This window comes from Oncorhynchus kisutch, linkage group LG18 (assembly GCF_002021735.2).
Source record: "Oncorhynchus kisutch isolate 150728-3 linkage group LG18, Okis_V2, whole genome shotgun sequence".
NCBI lineage: Eukaryota > Metazoa > Chordata > Actinopteri > Salmoniformes > Salmonidae > Oncorhynchus > Oncorhynchus kisutch.
This window is the reverse complement of record NC_034191.2, coordinates 6,513,849-6,539,234: the sequence shown is the minus strand read 5'-3', so window position 1 is coordinate 6,539,234 and position 25,386 is coordinate 6,513,849. Positions and strand designations below refer to the sequence as shown.

The following is a 25,386-nucleotide window of genomic DNA, read 5'->3' as shown; positions in this document are numbered from 1 at the left end:
CAGTACTGTTTCATAAGGTGTGCGTTGTGACTGGTGTCACTGTGCGTCACCATGCGTGGGTGTCTTTGTTATTTTACATTCTCTGCTCAAGCTTGTAGAGCGGCATCAGTCAGTGGTCAGAGCAGATGAATGATGCCTTGTTGAGCAGCGTCAGAGCAGGATGAATGATGCCTTGTTGAGCAGCGTCAGAGCAGGATGAATGATGCCTTGTTGAGCAGCGTCAGAGCAGGATGAATGATGCCTTGTTGAGCAGCGTCAGAGCAGGATGAATGATGCCTTGTTGAGCAGCATCAGAGCAGATGAGTGATGCCTTGTTGAGCAGCGTCAGAACAGATGAGTGATGCCTTGTTGAGCAGCATTAGAGCAGATGAGTGATGCCTTGTTGAGCAGCGTCAGAGCAGATGAGTGATGCCTTGTTGAGCAGCGTCAGAACAGATGAGTGATGCCTTGTTGAGCAGCATCAGAGCAGATGAGTGATGCCTTGTTGAGCAGCGTCAGAGCAGATGAGTGATGCCTTGTTGAGCAGCATCAGAGCAGATGAGTGATGCCTTGTTGAGCAGCGTCAGAGCAGATGAGTGATGCCTTGTTGAGCAGCGTCAGAGCAGATGAGTGATGCCTTGTTGAGCAGCGTCAGAGCAGATGAGTGATGCCTTGTTGAGCAGCGTCAGAGCAGATGAGTGATGCCTTGTTGAGCAGTGTCAGAGCAGATGAGTGATGCCTTGTTGAGCAGCGTCAGAGCAGGATGATAAAAAAATATATATATATATATATTTCACCTTTATTTAACCAGGTATTGCGACCTGGCCAAGATAAAGCAAAGCAGTTCGACACATACAACGACACAGAGTTACACATGGAGTAAAACAAACATACAGTCAATAATACAGTATAAACAAGTCTATATACGATGTGAGCAAATTAGGTGAGATAAGGGAGGTAAAGGCAAAAAAAGGCCATGGTGGCAAAGTAAATACAATATAGCAAGTAAAACACTGGAATGGTAGATTTGCAATGGAAGAATGTGCAAAGTAGAAATAAAAATAATGGGGTGCAAAGGAGCAAAAGAAATAAATTAATTAAATACAGTTGGGAAAGAGGTAGTTGTTTGGGCTAAATTATAGGTGGGCTATGTACAGGTGCAGTAATCTGTGAGCTGCTCTGACAGTTGGTGCTTAAAGCTAGTGAGGGAGATAAGTGTTTCCAGTTTCAGAGATTTTTGTAGTTCGTTCCAGTCATTGGCAGCAGAGAACTGGAAGGAGAGGCGGCCAAAGAAAGAATTGGTTTTGGGGGTGACTAGAGAGATATACCTGCTGGAGCGTGTGCTACAGGTGAGAGATGCTATGGTGACCAGCGAGCTGAGATAAGGGGGACTTTACCTAGCAGGGTCTTGTAGATGACATGGAACCAGTGGGTTTGGCGACGCGTATGAAGCGAGGGCCAGCCAACGAGAGCGTACAGGTCGCAATGGTGGGTAGTATATGGGACTTTGGTGACAAAACGGATTGCACTGTGATAGACTGCATCCAATTTGTTGAGTAGGGTATTGGAGGCTATTTTGTAAATGACGTCGCCAAAGTCGAGGATTGGTAGGATGGTCAGTTTTACAAGGGTATGTTTGGCAGCATGAGTGAAGGATGCTTTGTTGCGAAATAGGAAGCCAATTCTAGATTTTACTTTGGATTGGAGATGTTTGATATGGGTCTGGAAGGAGAGTTTACAGTCTAACCAGACACCTAAGTATTTGTAGTTGTCCACGTATTCTAAGTCAGAGCCGTCCAGAGTAGTGATGTTGGACAGGCGGGCAGGTGCAGGCAGCGATCGGTTGAAGAGCATGCATTTAGTTTTACTTGTATTTAAGAGCAATTGGAGGCCACGGAAGGAGAGTTGTATGGCATTGAAGCTTGCCTGGAGGGTTGTTAACACAGTGTCCAAAGAAGTGTCAGTTGTATACAGAATGGTGTCGTCTGCGTAGAGGTGGATCAGAGACTCACCAGCAGCAAGAGCGACCTCATTGATGTATACAGAGAAGAGAGTCGGTCCAGGAATTGAACCCTGTGGCACCCCCATAGAGACTGCCAGAGGTCCGGACAGCAGACCCTCCGATTTGACACACTGAACTCTATCAGAGAAGTAGTTGGTGAACCAGGCGAGGCAATCATTTGAGAAACCAAGGATGTCGAGTCTGCCGATGAGGATGTGGTGATTGACAGAGTCAAAAGCCTTGGCCAGATCAATGAATACGGCTGCACAGTAATGTTTCTTATCGATGGCGGTTAAGATATCGTTTAGGACCTTGAGCAAGGCTGAGGTGCACCCATGACCAGCTCTGAAACCAGATTGCATAGCAGAGAAGGTATGGTGAGAATCGAAATGGTCGGTAATCTGTTTGTTGACTTGGCTTTCGAAGATCTTAGAAAGGCATGGTAGGATAGATATAGGTCTGTAGCAGTTTGGGTCAAGAGTGTCCCCCCCCTTTGAAGAGGGGGATGACCGCAGCTGCTTTCCAATCTTTGGGAATCTCAGATGACATGAAAGAGAGGTTGAACAGGCTAGTAATAGGAGTGGCCACAATTTCGGCAGATAATTTTAGAAAGAAAGGGTCCAGATTGTCTAGCCCGGCTGATTTGTAGGGGTCCAGATTTTGCAGCTCTTTCAGAACATCAGCTGAATGGATTTGGGAGAAGGAGAAATGGGGAAGGCTTGGGCGAGTTGCTGTGGGGGGTACAGTGCTGTTGACTGGGGTAGGAGTAGCCAGGTGGAAAGCATGGCCAGCCGTAGAAAAATGCTTATTGAAATTCTCAATGATGACTTGTTGAGCAGCGTCAGAGCAGATGAATGATGCCTTGTTGAGCAGCGTCAGAGCAGATGAATGATGCCTTGTTGAGCAGCGTCAGAGCAGGATGAATGATGCCTTGTTGAGCAGCGTCAGAGCAGATGAATGATGCCTTGTTGAGCAGCGTCAGAGCAGGATGAATGATGCCTTGTTGAGCAGCGTCAGAGCAGGATGAATGATGCCTTGTTGAGCAGCGTCAGAGCAGATGAATGATGACTTGTTGAGCAGCGTCAGAGCAGAGGGAAGGAAACTTTCCGGTAAATTACCATAAATATTCCATGGGAAGTTAAGCCTGGGAATTTTGTTTAAATTCATTAAAAAAAGTTAGCTTATAACAGTGAACCTTTTTTTGTGGGATACACTTAAGGCAATTATTGGTATTGTGGCATATTTTGGTTAAACCATCCCCAATTCAATAGAATTGCAACCCTCTGCATGCACAGTGCACTCTTCCATCACATGTACAGCTGATTCTCAAGATCTTGCACACTAATGAGATGCTATTGAGCCCACACTGCTACACTGTCTGAGCCAAGGACTACATGCTTTCTGGTAAGATTTGATTACAATACTAGGTGGGGTGACTATTTTATTTGACATACATTTTTTTTGTTAACTTGTAAATAGTAGCCGACAGCAAATTGTGTTTTAAATCATTTCTAACTTGTTAACAATTTCTGCTAGTTAGTTTTTGCTACCGTTTGGGTTTTAGCTTTCTTGAGCCTTGCTAACTGAGGAGTGTTATTTCACCTGTTTCCATACATTTTTCATTTTTAAACATTTATCTTACAAAGGAGTTGTTTAATCTAACTGCTTACAATTCTATGTACAGATAAATAGTTATTTGTTTTTTTACAACAACCAAAAATATAGTCTTTGCAGGAAATTCCCACGGGCACTATCTGATGTGTGGAGACATTTCACTGCTGCTAATGTAGATGGGAAATCTGTGTACATGTGCAAATACTGTGCCAAATCATATGTGAAGAATGCAACAAAGATGCAGAATCATCTGGCCAAGTGCATAAAGTTCCCTCCACGCTCACAACAAGCAACCTCTGACAAAAGTCCCTCGACTGAAGGAAACAGGAAACAGCAACAGTAATTATGAGTGACACTGAACATGTATATCCCTGACACCCAAGGTCTCATTCAGTTAGGACGCTTCAAGAAACCATAGCAAACCTGGCAACCCTACAGTACAATCCCTACTACTTATATTCGAGGTGAAAATGATGAATCGGACACCTTATTGATAGCAACAGCTCATGGTCCGTGAGAAGAACAAGAGCACTACATTGAAGCTGCCCCGTTGGGATGGTGTTGTCATCATGTTTGACAGTCTCCTGGAGGGGAAGGATTCTCTCCAAGAAATGGCCATATCACAGTCTGCCGATATCGACAGCCCCATCAATAGTATCCTCCTGTTAAGCAGCCTGAAACTCCTGAAACCTATAGCAGTAGCCATTGCACGGATTTAGGGAGACAATTGCCATCCTGTCTGATGTTCAGACTGTGCTGCGGATGCAAGAGAAATCCATACTGCCCTGCCCACTTCACTGCTTGTTGCTCCAAGCATAGGAAACTGCAGTTCTGAAATACTTCAAAGTGTGAAGACTTCTGTCTGAAGCCCATACACGCCACAGCGTACATGTTGGACCCCAAGTATGCTGGCAAGAGCATCCTGTCTAGTGCAGAGATGAACAAGGCCTATGGTGTGATTACTACTGTGTCTCACCACCTTGGCCTGGATGAGGGCAAAGTTCTTGGCAGTCTGGTGAAGTACACTTCCAAGCAAGGGCTTTGGGATGGAGATGCAATATGGCAGTCGTGCCAACATATCTCATCAGCCACCAATCCAACAGGAACTTAATGTCTTCAACGTATCAAGACGGACCCTGACATTGCTCACCTCAGTAAATAAATAAGCGGTTATCATTTGTACCCACTGAGTACAGGAATGCCTTTGACGTCCAGATTGATCTATTCAAGTTGTTTTCCCTGTAATCTGAGATTGCGTGAGTTCTTTGATAAGAGTGAATGTTTACATGACTCCAGTTGAATTGTCATCCTCAGTGAGATGTATACACAGGTCTACCACACTAATCAATAGACGTACCTGTCCTACCGTAAGTCAAGGAGGAGATGGAGACATTAACACAGCTGAGGTACCTGAGAACTGTTGAGAGAACCACATTTTAGAGCAAAAAAAGATGTTAATTTGTACTTCCTCCCCCAAACGCAACGCGTCCATAGAAACTTTCTGTAGAATTGTTGAAAATGATGTAGGTGACTTACTGAAAGACAACCTGAGTAGAGACGAGAGAATGGCTCTTAAGGACTTAAAGTCAGATCCTTCGATTATCATTAAAAAAATGTGACAGAGGAGGAATTTGTATACAAAACAAATGTGACTATGTCAATGAATGTTGCCGACAACTATCTCCCAGGCAGACCCATTGTCTCCTCCCTCCCAGGCAGACCCATTGTCTCCTCCCTCCCAGGCAGACCCATTGTAGCAGCAATCGACTCTGTGACATCCAACATTTCTACATTTGTGGATTGCCACATTGAACCGATGGTTGAGAATCTCCCATCTTATGTCAAAGACACTAATCACATGATCTCATTGATAGAGGGCTTAGGAAGGATACCAGAGGGCTCCCTGCTGACCACTATTGATGTGGAGAGCTTGTACACTAACATCCCACACACTGGAGGCTTGTAGGCGCTGCAACACATCCTTCAGCAGAGAGACCCTTGTTCCATCCAATGATCGCATCTTACAACTCACTGAACTGGTATTATCCCATAACTACTTTTGTCTTTGAGTCAGACTTTCTCCTTTTTCTTTCGGGGTGTAGCCATGGTTCCCCCCCCGGTTCCCCCCTCCCCTACTATGCAAACCAGTATGTGGGACAATTTTGAGGAAGCACTCCTTTACAAAACAGAGACACTCCCCTTTCTAAAATCCTCCTATGGAAGAGATCCATAGATAATGTCTTTGTGCTCTGGGAAGGATGTCAGCAGGAACTAAATGAATTCCAAAATCTACTAACCGAGAGCTCTGAATATCTCAAATTCACCATGCAGACTGATGAGAGAAATCAAAGAGATTGATGCAGTACACACAGACTTATACACAATGTCCGCAGTACCTTTACATGAAGGATAGTATGCGTCCCCTTCCCCTCAGGAATGGTCTACCATGTAGCCAGTTATGCAGGGTTAAAAGAATCTGTGGCCACCAGTCAGACTTTTGACAGCAGTACAAAAAAAAAAATGACAGAGCAATTAAAAACGAGAGGCTACAAGGACAAAACTCTTGGTGTTGCAATGATGAAAATATCTCAGAGGAATTACTAAAAACTCAACCAAAGAAGAAAAGACAACGCAACCGTCTTTTGCACTAATAAATACACCACCAAGGGTTCGGAGAAAATTAAAGGAATCCTGAAAAAGCACTGGCATATTCTGCAATCAGACCAAAAAACACATTGCACACCTTTTCAAGGAACTCCCACTGGTGGTCTTTTCAAGGAACTCCCACTGGTGGTCTTTTCAAGGAACTCCCACTGGTGGTCTTTTCAAGGAACTCCCACTGGTGGTCTTTTCAAGGAACTCCCACTGGTGGTCTTTTCAAGGAACTCCCACTGGTGGTCTACAAGCGTGGTCGCAATATCGGAGATAGTTTGATGAGATCTGACCTGCCCCCCTGAGCCCACTCAGACACTCTTGACACCCATTCCAAATGGAAACTACAAATGTGGCTCATGCGCACATTGCAAATAGCACTATTAAATACGTCTTTCTTCAGACACCCACATACAGGTCGAAAAATCCCTGTTAGGGGCATCATCTCATGCAAGACCATGGGAGTAATCTATCTCATCACCTGTTCATGTGGAAAAGCCTACGTAGGACAACCGAAAAGACAATTAAAACAACGCAGAGCTGAACACCGCAGCTCAATCAGGTGTAACAGCACTGACTATCCAGTAGCCGCTTACTTTGTTGAAGCTAACCATCCCATCTCCTCCCTCAAATACACAGGCATTGAGCATGTTGCTCTACCAAGGAGAGAAGGTAACATCCAGATCCTACTACTACTACATAGGGAGGCTTACTGGATTTCATCTCTAAAAACATTGACCCCTGGTCTGGTCTGGATATTGACTTTGATCTTATGAACAAATCTGTCTTTAATGAACACGTCTTAAATTGATATATTCTTGATACAGCTTATTAGCGTAAACCCAATATGAACCAAAAGATTCAATTAAATACGAAACAATTTAAATATGTGAAATTAAATTGAATTGAACAATAATTCATTTTGGTAGTAAGAGTGCAGGTTATTATTGGGAGCCCCTGGAGACTAGTAAGGATGTAGAGTTGAAGTTGGAAGTTTACATACACCTTAGCCAAATGCATTTAAACTCAGTTTTTCCACAAATCCTGACATTTAATCCCAGTAAAAATTCCTTGTTTTAGGTCAGTTAGGATCACCACTTTATTTTAAGAATGTGACATGTCAGAATAATAGTAGAGTGATTGATTTATTTCAGCTTTTTATTTCTTTCATCACATTCCCAGTGGGTCAGAGATTTACTTACACTCAATTGGTATTTGGTAGCATTGAATTTTTTTTAATTGCTTAACTTGGGTCAAACGTTTTGGGTAGCCTTCCACAAGCCTCCCACAATAAGTTGGGTGAATTTTGGCCCATTCCTCCTGACAGAGCTGGTGTAACTGAGTCAGGTTTGTAGGCCTCCTTGCTTGCACACGCTTTTACAGTTCTACCCACAAATGTTCTATGGGATTGAGGTCAGGGCTTTGTGATGGCCACTCCAATACCTTGACTTTGTTGTCCTTAAGCCATTTTGCCACAACTTTGGAAGTATGCTTGAGGGCATTGTCCATTTGGAAGACCTATTTGCGACCAAGCTTTAACCTCCCTGACTGATGTCGCTTCAATATATCCACAAACTTTTCCTCCCTCATGATGCCATCTATTTTGTGAAGTGCAACAGTCCCTCCTGCACCAAAGCACCCCCACAACATGATGCTGCCACCCCCATGCTTCACGGTTGTGATGGTGTTCTTCGGCTTGCAAGCCTACCCCTTTTTCCTCTAAACATAATGATGGTCATTATGGCCAAACCGTTCTATTTTTGTTTCATCAGACCAGAGGACATTTCTCCAAAAAGTACGATCTTTGTCCCCATGTGCATTTGCAAACCGTAGTCTGGCTTTTTTTATGGGGGTTTTGGAGCAGTGGCATCTTCTTTGCTGCGCAGCCTTTCAGGTTATGTCGATATAGGACTCGTTTTACTGAGGATATAGATACTTTTGTACCTGTTTCCTCCAGCATCTTCACAAGGTCCTTTGCTGTTGTTTCTGGGATTGATTTGCACTTTTCTCACCAAAGTACGTTCATCTTTAGGAGGCAGAAAGCGTCTCCTTCCTGAGCGGTATGACGGCTGCGTGGTCCCATGGTGTTTATACTTACGTACTATTGTTTGTACAGATGAACGTTGTACCTTCAGGCATTTTGGAAATTGCTCCCAAGGATACATTTGAATTTTTTCCTCTTAGCTTTCATTTGGCACAATTTTATGTGCTCCTATAAACTTCACATGCTGGTACTCATGGGTCGTTTTTCCATGGCAATTACCCAGTGTGATGTGGTGGAAGCTCTGCATGCCGTTGGTGTGTCACACCGCCCACTCTGTAAAACAGTGTAACTGCTCCGGGGCCAAATTAGAGACCAAAAGGTTAGACATCTTGTTCCTGGCTGGGATCGTCTCTCTCAGCCCAAGAAACAAACTGAAGACGACAATAATTGAAAAATAGAACAAAATAGTGGGGGGGGGGAAATAGTTTTCCCTCTGAGGTATATAATATAATCTTAGGGTCTTGTTTTTTTTGTTTTGCTAAATGTGTCACCGAGGAAGTCATATGCTTATGCCTTTTTAAACTGAGTGGTGAATACTGGAGCTACTACCTTTTTTGTTGTTGTTGTCTGTCTCTTGTCTCTCTTTTGTTTTCACTTGATGTGGCATTCTTCATTCCTGAGATCCTCATTCCCATTCCTGAGATCCTCATTCCCGAGATCCTCATTCCCATTCCTGAGATCCTCATTCCCATTCCTGAGATCCCCATTCCTGAGATCCTCATTCCTGAGTGGCGCTGCGGTCTAAAGCATCTCAGTGACATTCACCAGGTCGTTGCTGTAAATCAGAATGTGTTCTCAGTTAACTTACCTGGTAAAATAAGGGTACAATTTATTTTATTTTAAATTGTGTCACTACAGACCCTGGTTCGATCCCGGGCTGTATCACAACCAGCCGTGATCGTGAGTACATAGAGACATTGGCCCAGTGTTGCCTGGGTTACGGGAGGGTCTGGCCTGGGTTAGGGCCGTCGTTGTAAATAAGAACTTGTTCTTAACTGACTTGCCTAGTTAAATAAATACATTCCTCTGAGGTTGTCGACTGATTGTGTCTGAAACTTTATTTTTTTATTTATTTTTTTAGACAATTTCATGGTTGTCGGCCTTAGCCTCGTTTTTTTTTTTACACCGTAGTTGTACTGTGAGCCTTGTTTTTATTACAGAATAGTGGTTTTGGCATGAGATGCATATCCTTGTTAGACAAAGGAAATGTGATCTTTACTGGTTTTTCAAGTTCAAAAGTGGAGATTCTCTTCTGTAGCCTCTGAAGGGATTTCTCATTTATGTTGAAGGTAATTCCTACATTGGATATAATACATTTCTTGGGTCTTCCTTTTTTTTTTTTTCAAACTTTTAAAAATGTATTTAACCTAATATGACATATACAAAATAAGGTGTACAGCTCTGGTTCATAGTTTTGACTGTGCTCTGTGGAGATGGGTCAGTACAGTATAATGCTGACTCTTAGGATGTTTTTCAGTTCTGAACAGCCTTTTCTTGGACCATATATGAACTGATCCATATTGAACCCTTTTTGGTTCTAGCCCGAATAGCACCATTTCTTCCAGCAGTGTACAAATTATTTAGGATTCCATGATCTGGAGCAAGATCTGTTTTTAAAGTTGTCATGTTCTACTGTTCCGAGGGCTAACTCTATTCACTCACTGGATTATATTCTATAATAATACATTTTGTTCTGTTCTGTCCTTCCCCAGGCCTGATGGAGCTGGGCACTCGACGAGCGCTGACCACTGAGGAACACCCACCACACTCTGTCCCTCACTGCCAACCTTGAAGGGAGGGACCCTCTGCTTCTCCCCCTCCCCTATCCCCTTCCCTTCTCCCCTCCTCCTCTACTCCAACATTACCTCCTCTGATACACCTCCATCCTGCTTCTCCCCTATCCCCTTCCCTTCTCCCCTCCTCCTCCTCTACTCCAACATTACCTCCTCTGATATACCTCCATCCTCCTCTGGTCCTGAGATGGTGATGATGGGGAAGCTGAAGCAGAACCTTCTGGTGGCCTGTCTGGTCATCAGCTCAGTCACAGTCTTCTACTTGGGTCGTCACGCCATGGAGTGTCACCACCGCATCGAGGAGCGCAGCAGCCAGCCTGGGGACCAAGGGGTTCTGGGGGGCCTTCAGGGGCCGGGAGGGCTCCTCCTGGGCGGCTCGTTGGGCTCCTCCGCCATCCTGCGGGGCTCCAGACCCGGGGGCCATAACCTCTCCGCTCCATTCGTCTACAACAAGGACATGCCCCTAGTGTTCATTGGAGGGGTTCCCAGGAGTGGGACCACGTTGATGAGAGCCATGCTGGACGCTCACCCTGAGGTTCGTTGTGGAGAGGAGACCAGGGTTATTCCACGTATCCTGGCCATGAAACAGATGTGGTCGCGGTCGGGGAGGGAGAAGATGCGTCTGGACGAGGCCGGGGTGACGGACGAGGTCCTGGACGCCGCCATGCAGGCCTTCCTCCTGGAGATCATCGTGAAGCACGGCGAGCCCGCCAACTTCCTCTGTAACAAGGACCCCTTCGCTCTGAAGTCCCTCTCCTACCTGGCTAAGATCTTCCCGCACGCCAAGTTCGTGCTCATGATCCGGGACGGACGCGCCTCGGTCCATTCGATGATCTCGCGTAAGGTGACGATCGCTGGCTTTGACCTGGGCAGCTACAGAGACTGCCTGACCAAGTGGAACAGGGCCATAGAGACCATGTACACTCAGTGCCTGGAGGCCTCAGACAAGTGCCTGCCGGTGCATTATGAACAGCTGGTGCTCCATCCAGAGAAGTGGATGAGGACGCTGCTCAAATTCCTGGACATTCCCTGGAACGAGGCGGTGCTTCACCATGAGGAACTCATAGGGAAAGCCGGTGGTGTTTCCCTCTCCAAGTAAGTAGGGGTGTTGGGAGTGTGTGTGTTTTATGTACCATGAGCCTGCATGTTGCTGAACTTCAGGCATGCCTGTCTCCCTCCTTGTTAATTTCTGTCAGTGTCTAAAGTGAGTAAACTTGAAACTCAATTAGCTTGTAAATCAGGGGTCAGTGACCTTGTCGTCAATTAAGGGTGAAACAAGGCTTTGTGACGTTAGATAACAAAAACCAGATAACTTGAAGTAACAAAAAGCCACATACACTCTGTAATGCTTCCCGTGATTTAGTGGAGAGATGAAGTTTGGGCAGCCATACTCTTCAAGTTTTTTTTTACAAAACTAGGACAAAGGGCTGAAAATGAGGACGCAGCCAGGCAGAACCTCCATGCATCAACTCACTGAGCTATCTGGGTCACAGTGGCTCTCCCACCCCTCATTCTCAGTGAAGCTCAGCAAGCCATTTAGGTTCTGGTTCTAGAACACACCCCTCTGTTGTTAGGTTCTGGTTCTAGAACACAGGCCTCTGTTGTTAGGTTCTGGTTCTAGAACACAGGCCTCTGTTGTTAGGTTCTGGTTCTAGAACACAGGCCTCTGTTGTTAGGTTCTGGTTCTAGAACACAGGCCTCTGTTCGCTTCTGGTTCTGAAAGCTGTCTGCTCTGTTCTGCTTTCACAACAAGCTGCTGATAACTAATACATTCCTGTTGACTCTTATGGCGCCAAATAACAAGCAGTTATCCCTGGGGTTGTTTCCTGTTGACAAGATACTGTCTCCTCATTCACTATGTTGCTTATCTAGGAAAATGGCTCAATGCCGTGGTTGAATCGTAGGCTGCATCCCATATGACAGGGAGCCATTTGACGCACACTCCTAGCACAGCGTTATGGTGAGCAAGCACACACTCCTAGCACAGTGTTCTGTTGAGCAAGCACACACTCCTAGCACAGTGTTCTGTTGAGCAAGCACACACTCCTAGCACAGCGTTATGGTGAGCAAGCACACACCCATAGCACAGAGTAATGGTGAGCAAGCACCATTCATCACCAGACTGACAAGGTCTAAGTGGTGAACTGATCAGGCTCTGGTTAACACATTCCCTTCCTGGTGCAGTGAGACAAGTCAGGACTGGTCCACGTCTCTCGCTCTTGCTGTTCCAATTCATCCCAAAGGTGTTTTTGTATGAACCTCGCTTTGTGCGTGGGGGCATTGTCATGCTGAAACAGGAAAGGGCCTTCTACAAACCAAACTGTTGCCACAAAGTTGGAAGCACAGAATCGTCTAGAATGTCCTTGTTAAGATTTCCCTTCACCATTGAACATGGTGACATAGGCTTGTGTGATTCATACTCGGCCATGGAAACCCATTTCATGAAGCTCCCAACAAACAGTTCTTGTACTGACGTTGCTTCCAGAGGTAGTTTGGAACTCGGTAGTGAGTGTTGCAACCGAGGACGGACGGTGTTTACATGCTATGCGCTTCAGCTCTTGGCGGTCCCGTTCTGTGAGCTTGTGCGGCCTACCACTTCACGGCTGAGACATTGTTGCTCCTAGAAGTTTCCACTTCACAATAACAGCACTTACAGTTGACCGGGGAAGCTCTAGCCGGGCAGGTAACCCCCACCACCACTCTACACTAGACGGGTAACCCTCCACCACCACTCTACACTACACGGGTAACCCTCCACCACCACTACACTAGACGGGTCACCCTCCACCACCACTCTACACTAGACGGGTAACTCTCCTCCTCCACTCTACACTAGACAGGTAACCCCCCCCCCCCCCCCACCACCACTCTACACTAGACTGGTAACCCCCCCCCCCCCCACCACCACTCTACACTAGACTGGTAACCCCCCCCCCCCCCTCCTCCACTCTACACTAGACTGGTAACCCCCCCCCCCCCTCCTCCACTCTACACTAGACTGGTAACCCCCCCCCCCCTCCTCCACTCTACACTAGACGGGTAACCCCCCCTCCTCCACTCTACACTAGACTGGTAACCCCCCCCCCCCTCCTCCACTCTACACTAGACTGGTAACCCCCCCCCCCCCTCCTCCACTCTACACTAGACGGGTAACCCCCCCTCCTCCACTCTACACTAGACGGGTAACCCCCCCTCCTCCACTCTACACTAGACGGGTAACCCCCCCTCCTCCACTCTACACTAGACGGGTAACCCCCCCTCCTCCACTCTACACTAGACGGGTAACCCCCCCTCCTCCACTCTACACTAGACGGGTAACCCCCCCTCCTCCACTCTACACTAGACGGGTAACCCCCCCTCCTCCACTCTACACTAGACGGGTAACCCCCCCTCCTCCACTCTACACTAGACGGGTAACCCCCCCTCCTCCACTCTACACTAGACGGGTAACCCCCCCTCCTCCACTCTACACTAGACGGGTAACCCCCCCTCCTCCACTCTACACTAGACGGGTAACCCCCCCTCCTCCACTCTACACTAGACGGGTAACCCCCCCTCCTCCACTCTACACTAGACGGGTAACTCCACTCTACACTAGACGGGTAACTCCACTCTACACTAGACGGGTAACTCCACTCTACACTAGACGGGTAACTCCACTCTACACTAGACGGGTAACTCCACTCTACACTAGACGGGTAACTCCACTCTACACTAGACGGGTAACTCCACTCTACACTAGACGGGTAACCCCCCCTCCTCCACTCTACACTAGACGGGTAACCCCCCCCTCCTCCACTCTACACTAGACGGGTAACCCCCCCTCCTCCACTCTACACTAGACGGGTAACCCCCCTCCTCCACTCTACACTAGACGGGTAACCCAAGGTAAGGTCATGTGTTTAAAGCTGGCCCAGAATATTTTCTAGAGAACCAACATGCTGTGTAAGATATGTAGATAGAACACATGGCAAACATGATACAATACTTAACTTGGTTCAACTATTGTCCTCATTGTACTGTTACTCGGATATCATATTTAAAAACTGCAGACATTTCTCTCCACCCTATGACAAAAGGTGAAAAATGCCAATGAAATGAGTCGTAAAATTGCAATTATTTCGGGTAGTCCAACATGTTTTTACTCAGGGCCCCCAAAACAATATGGCCAACTCTGACTGCATATATGAGTAGCAGACTCACTGCTGCCCCTCATGATGATTTCAAATGTTTTGCCCCCCCCCCCACAATCAAAGTGCCCATGTTGTAGTGGTTGCTAACCCTGGTCCTAATATAGCTGTTCCACTATGGGAGATACAGGAGTACCCTTCAACCTCCAGCCATGGAACACTGAAGGGGTTAGCTGCTACATGAAGTGAGGAGTTCCACCTCTTTACCAAACTGTAAGGGTCTTTAGAGTGTTCTGGAGTGTTCCAGAAGAGGCCAAATGTCTTTGTTAAGCCCTCCTCTCCATATCTCTTAGGAATGCTCTCTGGGCACTATAGCGATGTAGAAAGACAGACACGGTGTAGTCAGTTTAAAAAAAAAAAATATTGTGGGAAAGGGATTGTGAGCTGTGTACTCTTGACCCTTCCCCTGTTACGACAAGTACAACACGAGCCCTGGAGAGACAGTAACCCACAAAGAGGTGGAATGAGAGAGGGATGGATAGACAAAGAGCTGTGTCGGGCCCTCTGTCTGCCTGTCGGGGCTCTCTGTCTGTTTGTCTCTGTCTGTTTGTCTCTGTCTGTCTCGGTCTGCGGGCCCTCTGTCTGCCTGTCGGGGCTCTCTGTCTGTCTCAGTCTCTGTCTCAGTCTGTTTGTCTGTCTCAGTCTGGCGGGCCCTCTGTCTGCCTGTCTTGGCTCTCAGTCTGTTTGTCTCTGTCTGTTTGTCTCTGTCTCTGTCAAAGAGCCAGACAGACAGCCTCCCACTGCACCCCTCAGCACATTGATTACCATCAAGTATGAATAAAAGGAGACCTTAACCAGAGCCCTCTGGACACAGCTGAAGACAGACAGCAGAGACGAGATAACATGCACAGCCATGTGGCCATAGAGGAGAAACCGGGACTGTGAAATATGAAGAATAGGGCTTTCAGTAAACAGCACAGGTCTCAACAGGATTAGTATCTTTGCCCTGAGCTTAGAAAACGACTGAGAAGCCAGCTTTGCTGTACCAGGACAAACTAGGCATTTTCTGGTGAGTCCTTAAGTAAGGACGACAAATCATATTATATTTGCGCTACCAAAGGGGGGTATCGTCTAGTATTGTACCTCAAAACAACGATCCTCACTGTTCACATTTCAATGGAAATTGATTGAATTTCTGTCTGTCTTGAGGTTTAATTTATGCTTGTTGGACTTTAATTGTTGCAGGGCTTTTGCGGAGATGTCTAAATGCTGTGCGATTTGCATCCAAAAACAACAACAAAAACGGTTGTGAACGTTCCCTGGCTCTTACTTTGCTTCACGCAAACAGGAAATCACACGCCGTTGTATTGTGGGGCGGCAGGGTAGCCTAGTGGTTAGAGTGTAGAGGTGGTAGGTAGCCTAGTGGTTAGAGTGTAGAGGTGGCAGGTAGCCTAGTGGTTAGAGTGTAGGGACGGCAGGGTAGCCTAGTGGTTAGAGTGTAGAGGCGGCAGGGTAGCCTAGTGGTTAGAGTGTAGAGGCGGCAGGGTAGCCTAGTGGTTAGAGTGTAGAGGCGGCAGGGTAGCCTAGTGGTTAGAGTGTAGAGGCGGCAGGGTAGCCTAGTGGTTAGAGTGTAGAGGCGGCAGGGTAGCCTAGTGGTTAGAGTGTAGAGGCGGCAGGGTAGCCTAGTGGTTAGAGTGTAGAGGCGGCAGGGTAGCCTAGTGGTTAGAGTGTAGAGGCGGCAGGGTAGCCTAGTGGTTCGAGTGTAGAGGCGGCAGGTAGCCTAGTGGTTCGAGTGTAGAGGAGGCAGGGTAGCCTAGTGGTTAGAGTGTAGAGGTGGTAGGTAGCCTAGTGGTTAGAGTGTAGAGGCGGCAGGGTAGCCTAGTGGTTAGAGCGTTGGACTAGTAACCGAAAGGTTGCAAGTTCGAATCCCCGAGCTGACAAGGTACAAATCTGTCGTTCTGCCCCCTGAACAGGCAGTTAACCCACTGTTCCTAGGCCAGTTAACCCACTGTTCCTAGGCCAGTTAACCCACTGTTCCTAGGCCAGTTAACCCAGAGGCGGCAGGGTAGCCTAGTGGTTAGAGTGTAGAGTGTATACAGCCTACTGATCAACGTACTCGGTTAACCAGCCTACTGATCAACGTACTCGGTTAACCAGCCTACTGATCAACGTACTCGGTTAACCAGCCTACTGATCAACGTACTCGGTTAACCAGCCTACTGATCAACGTACTCGGTTAACCAGCCTACTGATCAACGTACTCGGTTAACCAGCCTACTGATCAACGTACTCGGTTAACCAGCCTACTGATCAACGTACTCTGTTAACCAGCCTACTGATCAACGTACTCTGTTAACCAGCCTACTGATCAACGTACTCGGTTAACCAGCCTACTGATCAACGTACTCGGTTAACCAGCCTACTGATCAACGTACTCGGTTAACCAGCCTACTGATCAACGTACTCGGTTAACCAGCCTACTGATCAACGTACTCGGTTAACCAGCCTACTGATCAACATACTCGGCGTTACCAAATCAGCCTACTATATCCAACAGGTCCATAACCTTTTTTGTGATCTTTTTTTATTTATTAAACAAACAAATCCATAAATAAATTGAGCCAGACTTCACAGATGTAGTGGGTCCTTAACCTTCTGGAACAGGAGATTAAGAGTACGTATTCAGGGTGTTGACGAGTCCGATCTGCCTCCTCTTACCAGACAAGACTATAGATAATATAACGTTTATGAAAAAAATATATGCCACTTAGCAGTGACTGACTTAGCAGTGACTACATACATTTTGTTTGTTTGTTTGAGATTCCTGTGGGAGTTGAACCCGCAACGCAACTTTGCCACAGAGGACCACAAACTCCGTTCCTACCTATCAGTGCCCAGCCTGCTTGCTTGCTGACTAAACACACACACACACCCTTTCTGAGTCTGACTAAACACACAACACCTTAGTCAGACTAAACACACACGCCCTTCAGTGGTACTTCGCCCTCAACACCAGACCCCCACCCTTCAGTGGTACTTCGCTCCAGCCTCCCTGTCACTGGGCAGAGCAGAGCGCTTCTATCTTTACCTACTAAAACCGTGCACGAGCGCTTGTGCACGTATTCTCTCAGACTCTCTGGTTTGCAGCAGGTCCCTATCTGTACTGTAGTGGGCTGGGCCCTCAGCCCCTCCCTCTGTCTCTTCGCCCATTTACCATCAATAACATGGCTGATTTAGGGATGGAAGGGCTAGGAGGGGGACCAGACACCTAGCGCTCTCTCCCCCTCTCGCGTGCTCTCTTAAATCAGGACGAGGGGGTAGGAGGTGAAGCAGGACGAGGGGGTAGGAGGTGAAGCAGGACGAGGGGGTAGGAGGTGAAGCAGGACGAGGGGGTAGGAGGTGAAGCAGGACGAGGGGGTAGGAGGTGAAGCAGGACGAGGGGGTAGGAGGTGAAGCAGGACGAGGGGGGTAGGAGGTGAAGCAGGACGAGGGGGGTAGGAGGTGAAGCAGGACGAGGGGGGTAGGAGGTGAAGCAGGACGAGGGGGGTAGGAGGTGAAGCAGGACGAGGGGGGTAGGAGGTGAAGCAGGACGAGGGGCTAGGAGGTGAAGCAGGACGAGGGGGCTAGGAGGTGAAGCAGGACGAGGGGGCTAGGAGGTGAAGCAGGACGAGGGGGTTAGGAGGTGAAGCAGGACGAGGGGGGTAGGAGGTGAAGCAGGACGAGGGGGGAGGAGGTGAAAGGTTCGTTTATGACGACAACCGTGACAAACACAACACGCATCTATACTTTTCCTCTCTTTTACACACCACCTTGTTCATCTTGGAGGTCGTTGAGGCTGAAATACTTTTTTCAGTTCTTTTTTTTTCTTTTCAATTTGGAGCAGCTGCAGATGCCACCTTGAAGATTGTTGATTTACTGTTCAATATTCATGCTTTTGTCTCGCTCTGATGCCATCATTATGCCACCTTGAAGAATGTTTATGTATTGTTCAATATTCATGCTTTTGTCTCGCTCTGATGACATCATTATGCCACCTTGAAGAATGTTTATGTATTGTTCAATATTCATGCTTTTGTCTCGCTCTGATGCCATCATTATGCCACCTTGAAGAATGTTTATGTATTGTTCAATATTCATGCATATATTAAATATACAGTACCAGTCAAATGTTTGGACACTCCTACTCATTCCAGGGTTTTTCTTTATTTTGTACTATTTTCTACATTGTCGTGACATCAAAATGATTAAATAACACATATGGAGTCATGTAGTAACCAAACAAGTGTTAAACAAATCTAAATCTATTTGAGATTCTTCAAAGTAAGCCACCTTTTGGCTTGATGACAGCTTTGCACACTCTTGGCATTCTCTCAACCACCTTCATGAGGTAGTCACCTGGAATGTAATTTCAATTAACAGGTGTGCCCTGTTAAAAGTTCATTTGTGGAATTTCTTTCCTTAATACATTTGAGCCAATCAGTTGTGTTGAGATGAGGTAGGGGCAGTATACAGAAGATAGCCCTGATTGGTAAAAGACCAACCTCATATTATGGCAAGAACAGCCCAAATAAGCAAAGAGAAACAACAGTCCATCATTACTTTAAGACATGAAGATCAGTCAATGCGGAACATTTCAAGAACTTTTGAAAGTTTCTTCAAGTGCAGTCGCAAAAACCATCAAGCGCTATGATGAAACTGGCTCTCATGAGGACCACCACAGGAAAGGAAGCCCCAGAATTACCTCTGCTGCAGAGCCCCAGAGTTAACAGCCTCATAAATTGCAGCCCAAATAAATGCTTCAGAGTTCAAGCAACAGACACATCTCAACATCAACTGTTCAGAGGAAACTGCGTGAATCAGGCCTTCATGGTCAAATTGCTGCAAAGAAACGGAAGAAACACAGACCAGTGGAAATCTGGCCTTTTGATCTGATGAGTCCAAATGAGAGATTTTTGGTTCCAACTGCCGTGTCTTTGTGAAACACAGAGTAAGTGAACTGATGATCTCCACATGTGTGGTTCCCACCGTGAAGCATGGAGGAGGAGGTGTAATGGTGTAGGGGTGATTTGCTGGTGACACTGTCAGTGATTTGTTTAGATTTCAAGGCACGCTTAACCATCATGGCTGCCACAGCATTCTGCAGCGATATGCCATCCCATCTGGTTTGCGCTTAGTGGGACTATCATTTGTTTTTCTGCAGGACAATGACCCAGAACACACTTCCAGGTTGTGTAAGGGCTATTTGACCGAGGAGAGTGATGGAGTGCTGCATCAGATGACCTGGCCTCCACAATCACCTGACCTCAACCCATTTGAGATGGTTTGGGATGAGTTGGACCGCAGAGTGAAGGAAAAGCACCAACAAGTGCTCAGCATATGTGGGAACTACTTCTTCAAGACGGTTGGAAAATATTTAAGGCCAAGAATGTGCAAAGCTGTCATCAAGGCGAAGGGTAGTTACTTTGAAGAGCCTAAAATGTCACATTTTGATTTGTGTAATACTTTTTCGGTTACTACATTATTTAAAAAAAAAATACCTTGAATGAGTAGTTGTCTAAACTTTCCACTAGTACACTGTGTGTGTGTGTGTGTGTGTGTGTGTGTGTAAAATATATAATACATCATATTTATATATTATATATATGATTTATTTATATATTGTGTGTGTGTGTGTGTGTGTGTACGTGCGCACACACAGGAGGCCAGACTGCACTGTAAACATACAGGATAAGCAGTAGCTCCTCCCCAGTTTTGTGGCCGTGGCAACAACCAGAAGTAGGCCTCCAGATGCGACCTCCTTTTACAGCGTAGCGAGCTGACAATGCAGCAGAGACTCTTTTCTTTCTTTCTTTGTCATTTCTCAGAATGCATGTAATTGTTGTGGCCATCTTAACAGAGTAGCTAACTGACATCACCGAGGAGAGAAGGAAGAGACTCTCCTTTCCTTGTCATTTCTCAAAATGTATTTATTTGCTAGGTTAATCTGGTCATGACATACAGTGAAGTTGTCTTGACAGTGTAGCTGACATTACTAAGGAGATGAGGCAGGGACTCTTTCCTTTGATCTCTGGCATTTTTTTCACAATTTATTAATTAGTTGGTTTCCTTTCTCCAATCTGGTCATGAGATACCCAGTGATAGCCTAGTGGTTAGAGCGTTGGACTAGTAACCGGAAGGTTGCAAGTTCAAACCCCCGGCAGTTAACCCACTGTTCCTAGGCAGTCATTGAAAATAAGAATTTGTTCTTAACTGACTTGCCCTAGTTAAGTAAAGGTCAAATAAAAAAAAAATTTCCTTCAATTCTCACCTGAGAAAGCATTCAGAGTGAACGAAACAGCGCCCCTCTGTCTCCGTATGTGTAGCCCATCTATCTGATGACGTCTGGTCAAACAGAGTATGACATTGTTGACGCCCATAGCATTGAATGCAATGGAAGCCAGTGAGCAAAAGTAAAAGTATAAAATAATAGCCAATCAGCGTTGAGCTTATCTGAGTGAGCTCAACCGTGATTGCTCTGGGCAAGTCAAAAAAGTGTCAAGGGAAGCCCGTTTTGGAAGCAACTTGAATTGTTGCATCTTGTTGTGTTGTCCTCCCAGTGACTGACTGACTGACTAGCTAGCTAGCTAAAATTGTCCCTTTCGTAATGTAGCCACGGATGGAGATAGGGATTTGTACTTGTGGTTTTACTTCATTCTCCATACTGGCCAATAACAGTGATTCTGATCCAACCATTAATTCATACATTGTTGTGCCCCTGACCTGAGAGGATGTAAGTTAAATATGTAGCTAGATGTAGAAGGCTAATGTTAACTAGCTAACGTTGCCCATGAATGGAAGTAAGGCGAGCGAGCCGGCTGGCGGGCGAGCGAGCAGGCTGGCGGGCTAGCTAGCGAGCAGGTATTTTAGCCAGGGACAACAACAACTAAAAGTGTGTACTGTGTGACACAGTCATAGACTGTTTAGTCAACGTGAAAGAGAGGAGGATGGCATTGATGTTTCTCTACCAGTAGGGTGTTTTTTTTTCTACTTGCAAACACACACACACACACACACACACACACACACACACATCAGTAACATGGACAGCCACTTCATATTTAAATAGGATAGGATCATGATGAAGTGATGCTGGAATTAGTGGAGGCAGCTCCCTGTTTTCTTTGAGACTTGCGATTTAACTCTCTGTGGTTCTGTATCAATAGTTGTTTAGTGGTCTGAACATGTTGGAAACTTGACCATGCTGTCGGTCATGTAACATGTTTTTGTTTATTTGCTTTGCGGACTTCACCGGACAGATGTTGCTCTCCGGGTTTTGTGACCAAACAAAAAAGGTGTCGTTGAATTTATTCTGCCGCGGTGTCTTCTTATTGGCTCGGCCTTTTTATATCACGTTGTCAAGACACATGTGAACTAACATGTTATAGAACAAAACAACACAAGTATCACTACACAGGTTGTAATATAGCATTTTTGTTCCTGGATTGGCTTCCCCTTAGTGCTTTTACCCATGAGCCTCTACTGGAGATACCAAGTACAAACAGATGTCTTTTCTCTCTCTGGTCAGAATGAGTCACGTTTGTTTCTCACAGTCTGTTTGTATCTGTTTATGCTGTGGACCTCTAAACATTCATCGTTCAACACTCCCTGTCCCCCCCCCACCCCCCCACTCGCTCTCTCCGGCCCACACGAGGGTTTTCGACTTCAGCCTCCCTTAGCACCTCAAGCAAGGGAAAAAGGAAGGCTCAGTTTTGGATGCCTTGGAATGATACTAGCTAGTTAATGGTCTTCTGGGGACACACGCTACGATGCTAACTCCTTTGCTAACTGTGGTTTCTCTCTCTCTCTCTCTTTCAGAACCAGTGCTATAGTCCTCCCTCCTTCCTCCGGAGATGAACAAAAGCAGTTGTCTATTAATCATGCTGTAGACCCTGTGCTCTAAATGGATCCCTATATAGTGGACTACATTGGACCAGAGCACTGTATATATGTGTATATATATATAAGGGGAGGGGATAGGTCGCCATTTGAGACAGACCCTAGTTCTACAGTGGTAAAGATTGCATTCCCAAAGTAAATGGATTTGTGAAGTGAGTTGTCAGGTCATTATCGAGGTGTAATGTAGTAGTGCAGGACTGGAATGCAGAGAGACCTGAGGGAAGTCAGAAGTTAATGGACTGTGTGTGTGTGTGTGTGAGTGAGATCTCTCAAAAGTAGTGCACCACATAGGGAATAGTGTTTCATTTAGGACACATTTTGAGAAAATAAGCTTTATTCACAATACCATGGTGCTGATATGAATCAAGGCTAGGGTTGGCTCTCCTGTTGATTTGAATCAAGGCTAGGGTTGGCTCTCCTGTTGATTTGAATCAAGGCTAGGGTTGGCTCTCCTGCTGATTTGAATCAAGGCTAGGGTTGGCTCTCCTGTTGATTTGAATCAAGGCTAGGGTTGGCTCTCCTGTTGATTTGAATCAAGGCTAGGGTTGGCTCTCCTGCTGATTTGAATCAAGGCTAGGGTTGGCTCTCCTGTTGATTTGAATCAAGGCTAGGGTTGGCTCTCCTGTTGATTTGAATCAAGGCTAGGGTTGGCTCTCCTGTTGATTTGAATCAAGGCTAGGGTTGGCTCTCCTGCTGATTTGAATCAAGGCTAGGGTTGGCTCTCCGTTCTCCTGCTGATTTAAATCAAGGCTAGGGTTGGCTCTCCGCTCTCCTGCTGATATGAATCAAGGCTAGGGTTGGCTCTCCTGCTGATTTGAATCAAGGCTAGGGTTGGCTCTCCGCTCTCCTGCTGATATGAATCAAGGCTAGGGTTGGCTCTCCTGCTGATTTGAATCAAGGCTAGGGTTGGCTCTCCGCTCTCCTGCTGATTTGAATCAAGGCTAGGGTTGGCTCTCCGCTCTCCTGCTGATATGTATCAAGGCTAGGGTTGGCTCTCCTGCTGATTTGAATCAAGGCTAGGGTTGGCTCTCCTGCTGATTTGAATCAAGGCTAGGGTTGGCTCTCCTGCTGATTTGAATCAAGGCTAGGGTTGGCTCTCCTGCTGATATGAATCAAGGCTAGGGTTGGCTCTCCTGTTGATTAGTAGTGCACTATATAGGGAATAGGGTTCCATAGAGATCTGGTCTAAAGTAGTGCACTATATAGGGAATAGAGTGCCATATGGGACACTGATCCTGTGTGCTGGGTCAATTGAACACAGAACTCAGCTGTTGCTGTAATCTGTTCTCCATATGAACTCTGTCTGTTCTAAAGAGGAGCAGGGGGGAGGCTGTCACAAGCTGTGGTTTCTAGAGATATGCCTGGCTCCAACAACAGGTCTGTCACGTAACGTGTTAAAACGCTGCGTCATTCTTGTACGAGTGTGTGTGTTTTGTTATCGTGTTTGTGTAATGCGTTCAGCAGGGTTCCTTACCCTCAGAATTTGGCTCTCTCTCCCTCCCCACTAAACTCGCTCAACTCCTCAACTAACAATTCTCTTTTTCAATAGATCAAGGTTTTCAGTCTCTGGTGGCCAACATGGCTGACATGCTGATCCATGGATGATCTACTGTACACGCTCTCTATTCAGGTTATATGCCCATTCTATGTTGAAGAGAATAATTATGAAACCTTTTTTTTAACAGGCAAACAGGTGCTACAAAAACTACTCAACAACTGCCCAGTAACCTATTCCCAACCAAATAGTCATTTTTTTTTATTTCCGATCATTTATAAAAGTAAAGCAAATTATGAAAAAATTGACGTATTTCTGTCAATTGATGGATTACGTCGCTGGATGAACGACTCGCCTAAATTGATGGCAACTCTTTTGTTGTGCCTCTACAGGTAAAGATCAATGCTTCAAGGCTTGTTTATTTTATTTATTTTCACCTTTATTTAACCAGGTAGGCAAGTTGAGAACACCTTTATTTAACCAGGTAGGCAAGTTGAGAACACCTTTATTTAACCAGGTAGACGCAAGTTGAGAACAAGTTCTCATTTACAACTGCGACCTGGCCAAGATAAAGCAAAGCAGTTCGACACAATACAACGACACAGAGTTACACATGGAGTAAAACAAACATACAGTCAATAATACAGTAGAAAAACAAGTCTATATACAATGTGAGCAAATGAGGTGAGATAAGGGAGGTAAAGGCCATGGTGGCAAAGTAAATACAATATAGCAATTAAAACACTGGAATGGTAGATTTGCAGTGGAAGAATGTGCAAAGTAGAAATACAAATAATGGGGAGCAAAATAAATAGATAAATACAGTAGGGGGAGAGGTAGATGTTTGGGCTAAATTATAGATGGGCTATATACTTGTCCGTCTGTAATACTGACGACTGCTTATACCTGCTGCGTCATCCACAGGTGTGACAAATCAGTGATGCCCATGGTGGAGTGGCCGCTCCCTTTTCCTCTTCAATGTGAACATCTTAACACTTTGTCTCTTCACGTCGTCTATAAACGGTCAAACATCTTGGCACTTCATCTATAAACGGTCAAACTTCTTGGCACTTCATCTCTTCACGTCGTCTATAAACTGTCAAACCTCTTGGCACGTCATCTATAAACGGTCAAACATCTTGGCACGTCATCCATAAACGGTCAAACATCTTGGCACATCATCTATAAACGGTCAAACATCTTGGCACGTCATCCATAAACGGTCAAACATCTTGGCACGTCGTCTATAAACGGTCAAACATCTTGGCACGTCATCCATAAACTGTCAAACCTCTTGGCACGTCATCTATAAACGGTCAAACATCTTGGCACGTCATCCATAAACGGTCAAACATCTTGGCACATCATCTATAAACGGTCAAACATCTTGGCACGTCATCCATAAACGGTCAAACATCTTGGCACGTCATCCATAAATGGTCAAACATCTTGGCACGTCGTCTATAAACGGTCAAACATCTTGGCACGTCATCCATAAACGGTCAAACTTCTTGGCACTTCATCTCTTCACGTAGTCTATAAACGGTCAAACATCTTGGCACTTCATCTATAAACGGTCAAACTTCTTGGCACTTCATCTCTTCACGTCGTCTATAAACTGTCAAACCTCTTGGCACGTCATCTATAAACGGTCAAACATCTTGGCACGTCATCCATAAACGGTCAAACATCTTGGCACATCATCTATAAACGGTCAAACATCTTGGCACGTCATCCATAAA

General features: G+C 45.9%; 1 protein-coding gene across 5 annotated transcripts in view; it reads left to right on the top strand.

The window, feature by feature from the left end:
• The window catches only part of LOC109882177 (protein-tyrosine sulfotransferase 1), a 91,361-nt gene that overhangs the window by 17,828 nt on the left and 48,147 nt on the right, over positions 1-25,386 (top strand). For all 5 annotated transcript variants that reach the window (XM_031795366.1, XM_031795364.1, XM_031795362.1 and 2 more), the window contains exon 2: positions 10,004-11,179. In XM_031795366.1, the coding sequence (XP_031651226.1) occupies positions 10,272-11,179 (908 nt within the window). In that variant the 5' untranslated portion in view covers positions 10,004-10,271. The remainder of the gene's footprint in view (positions 1-10,003; positions 11,180-25,386) is intronic.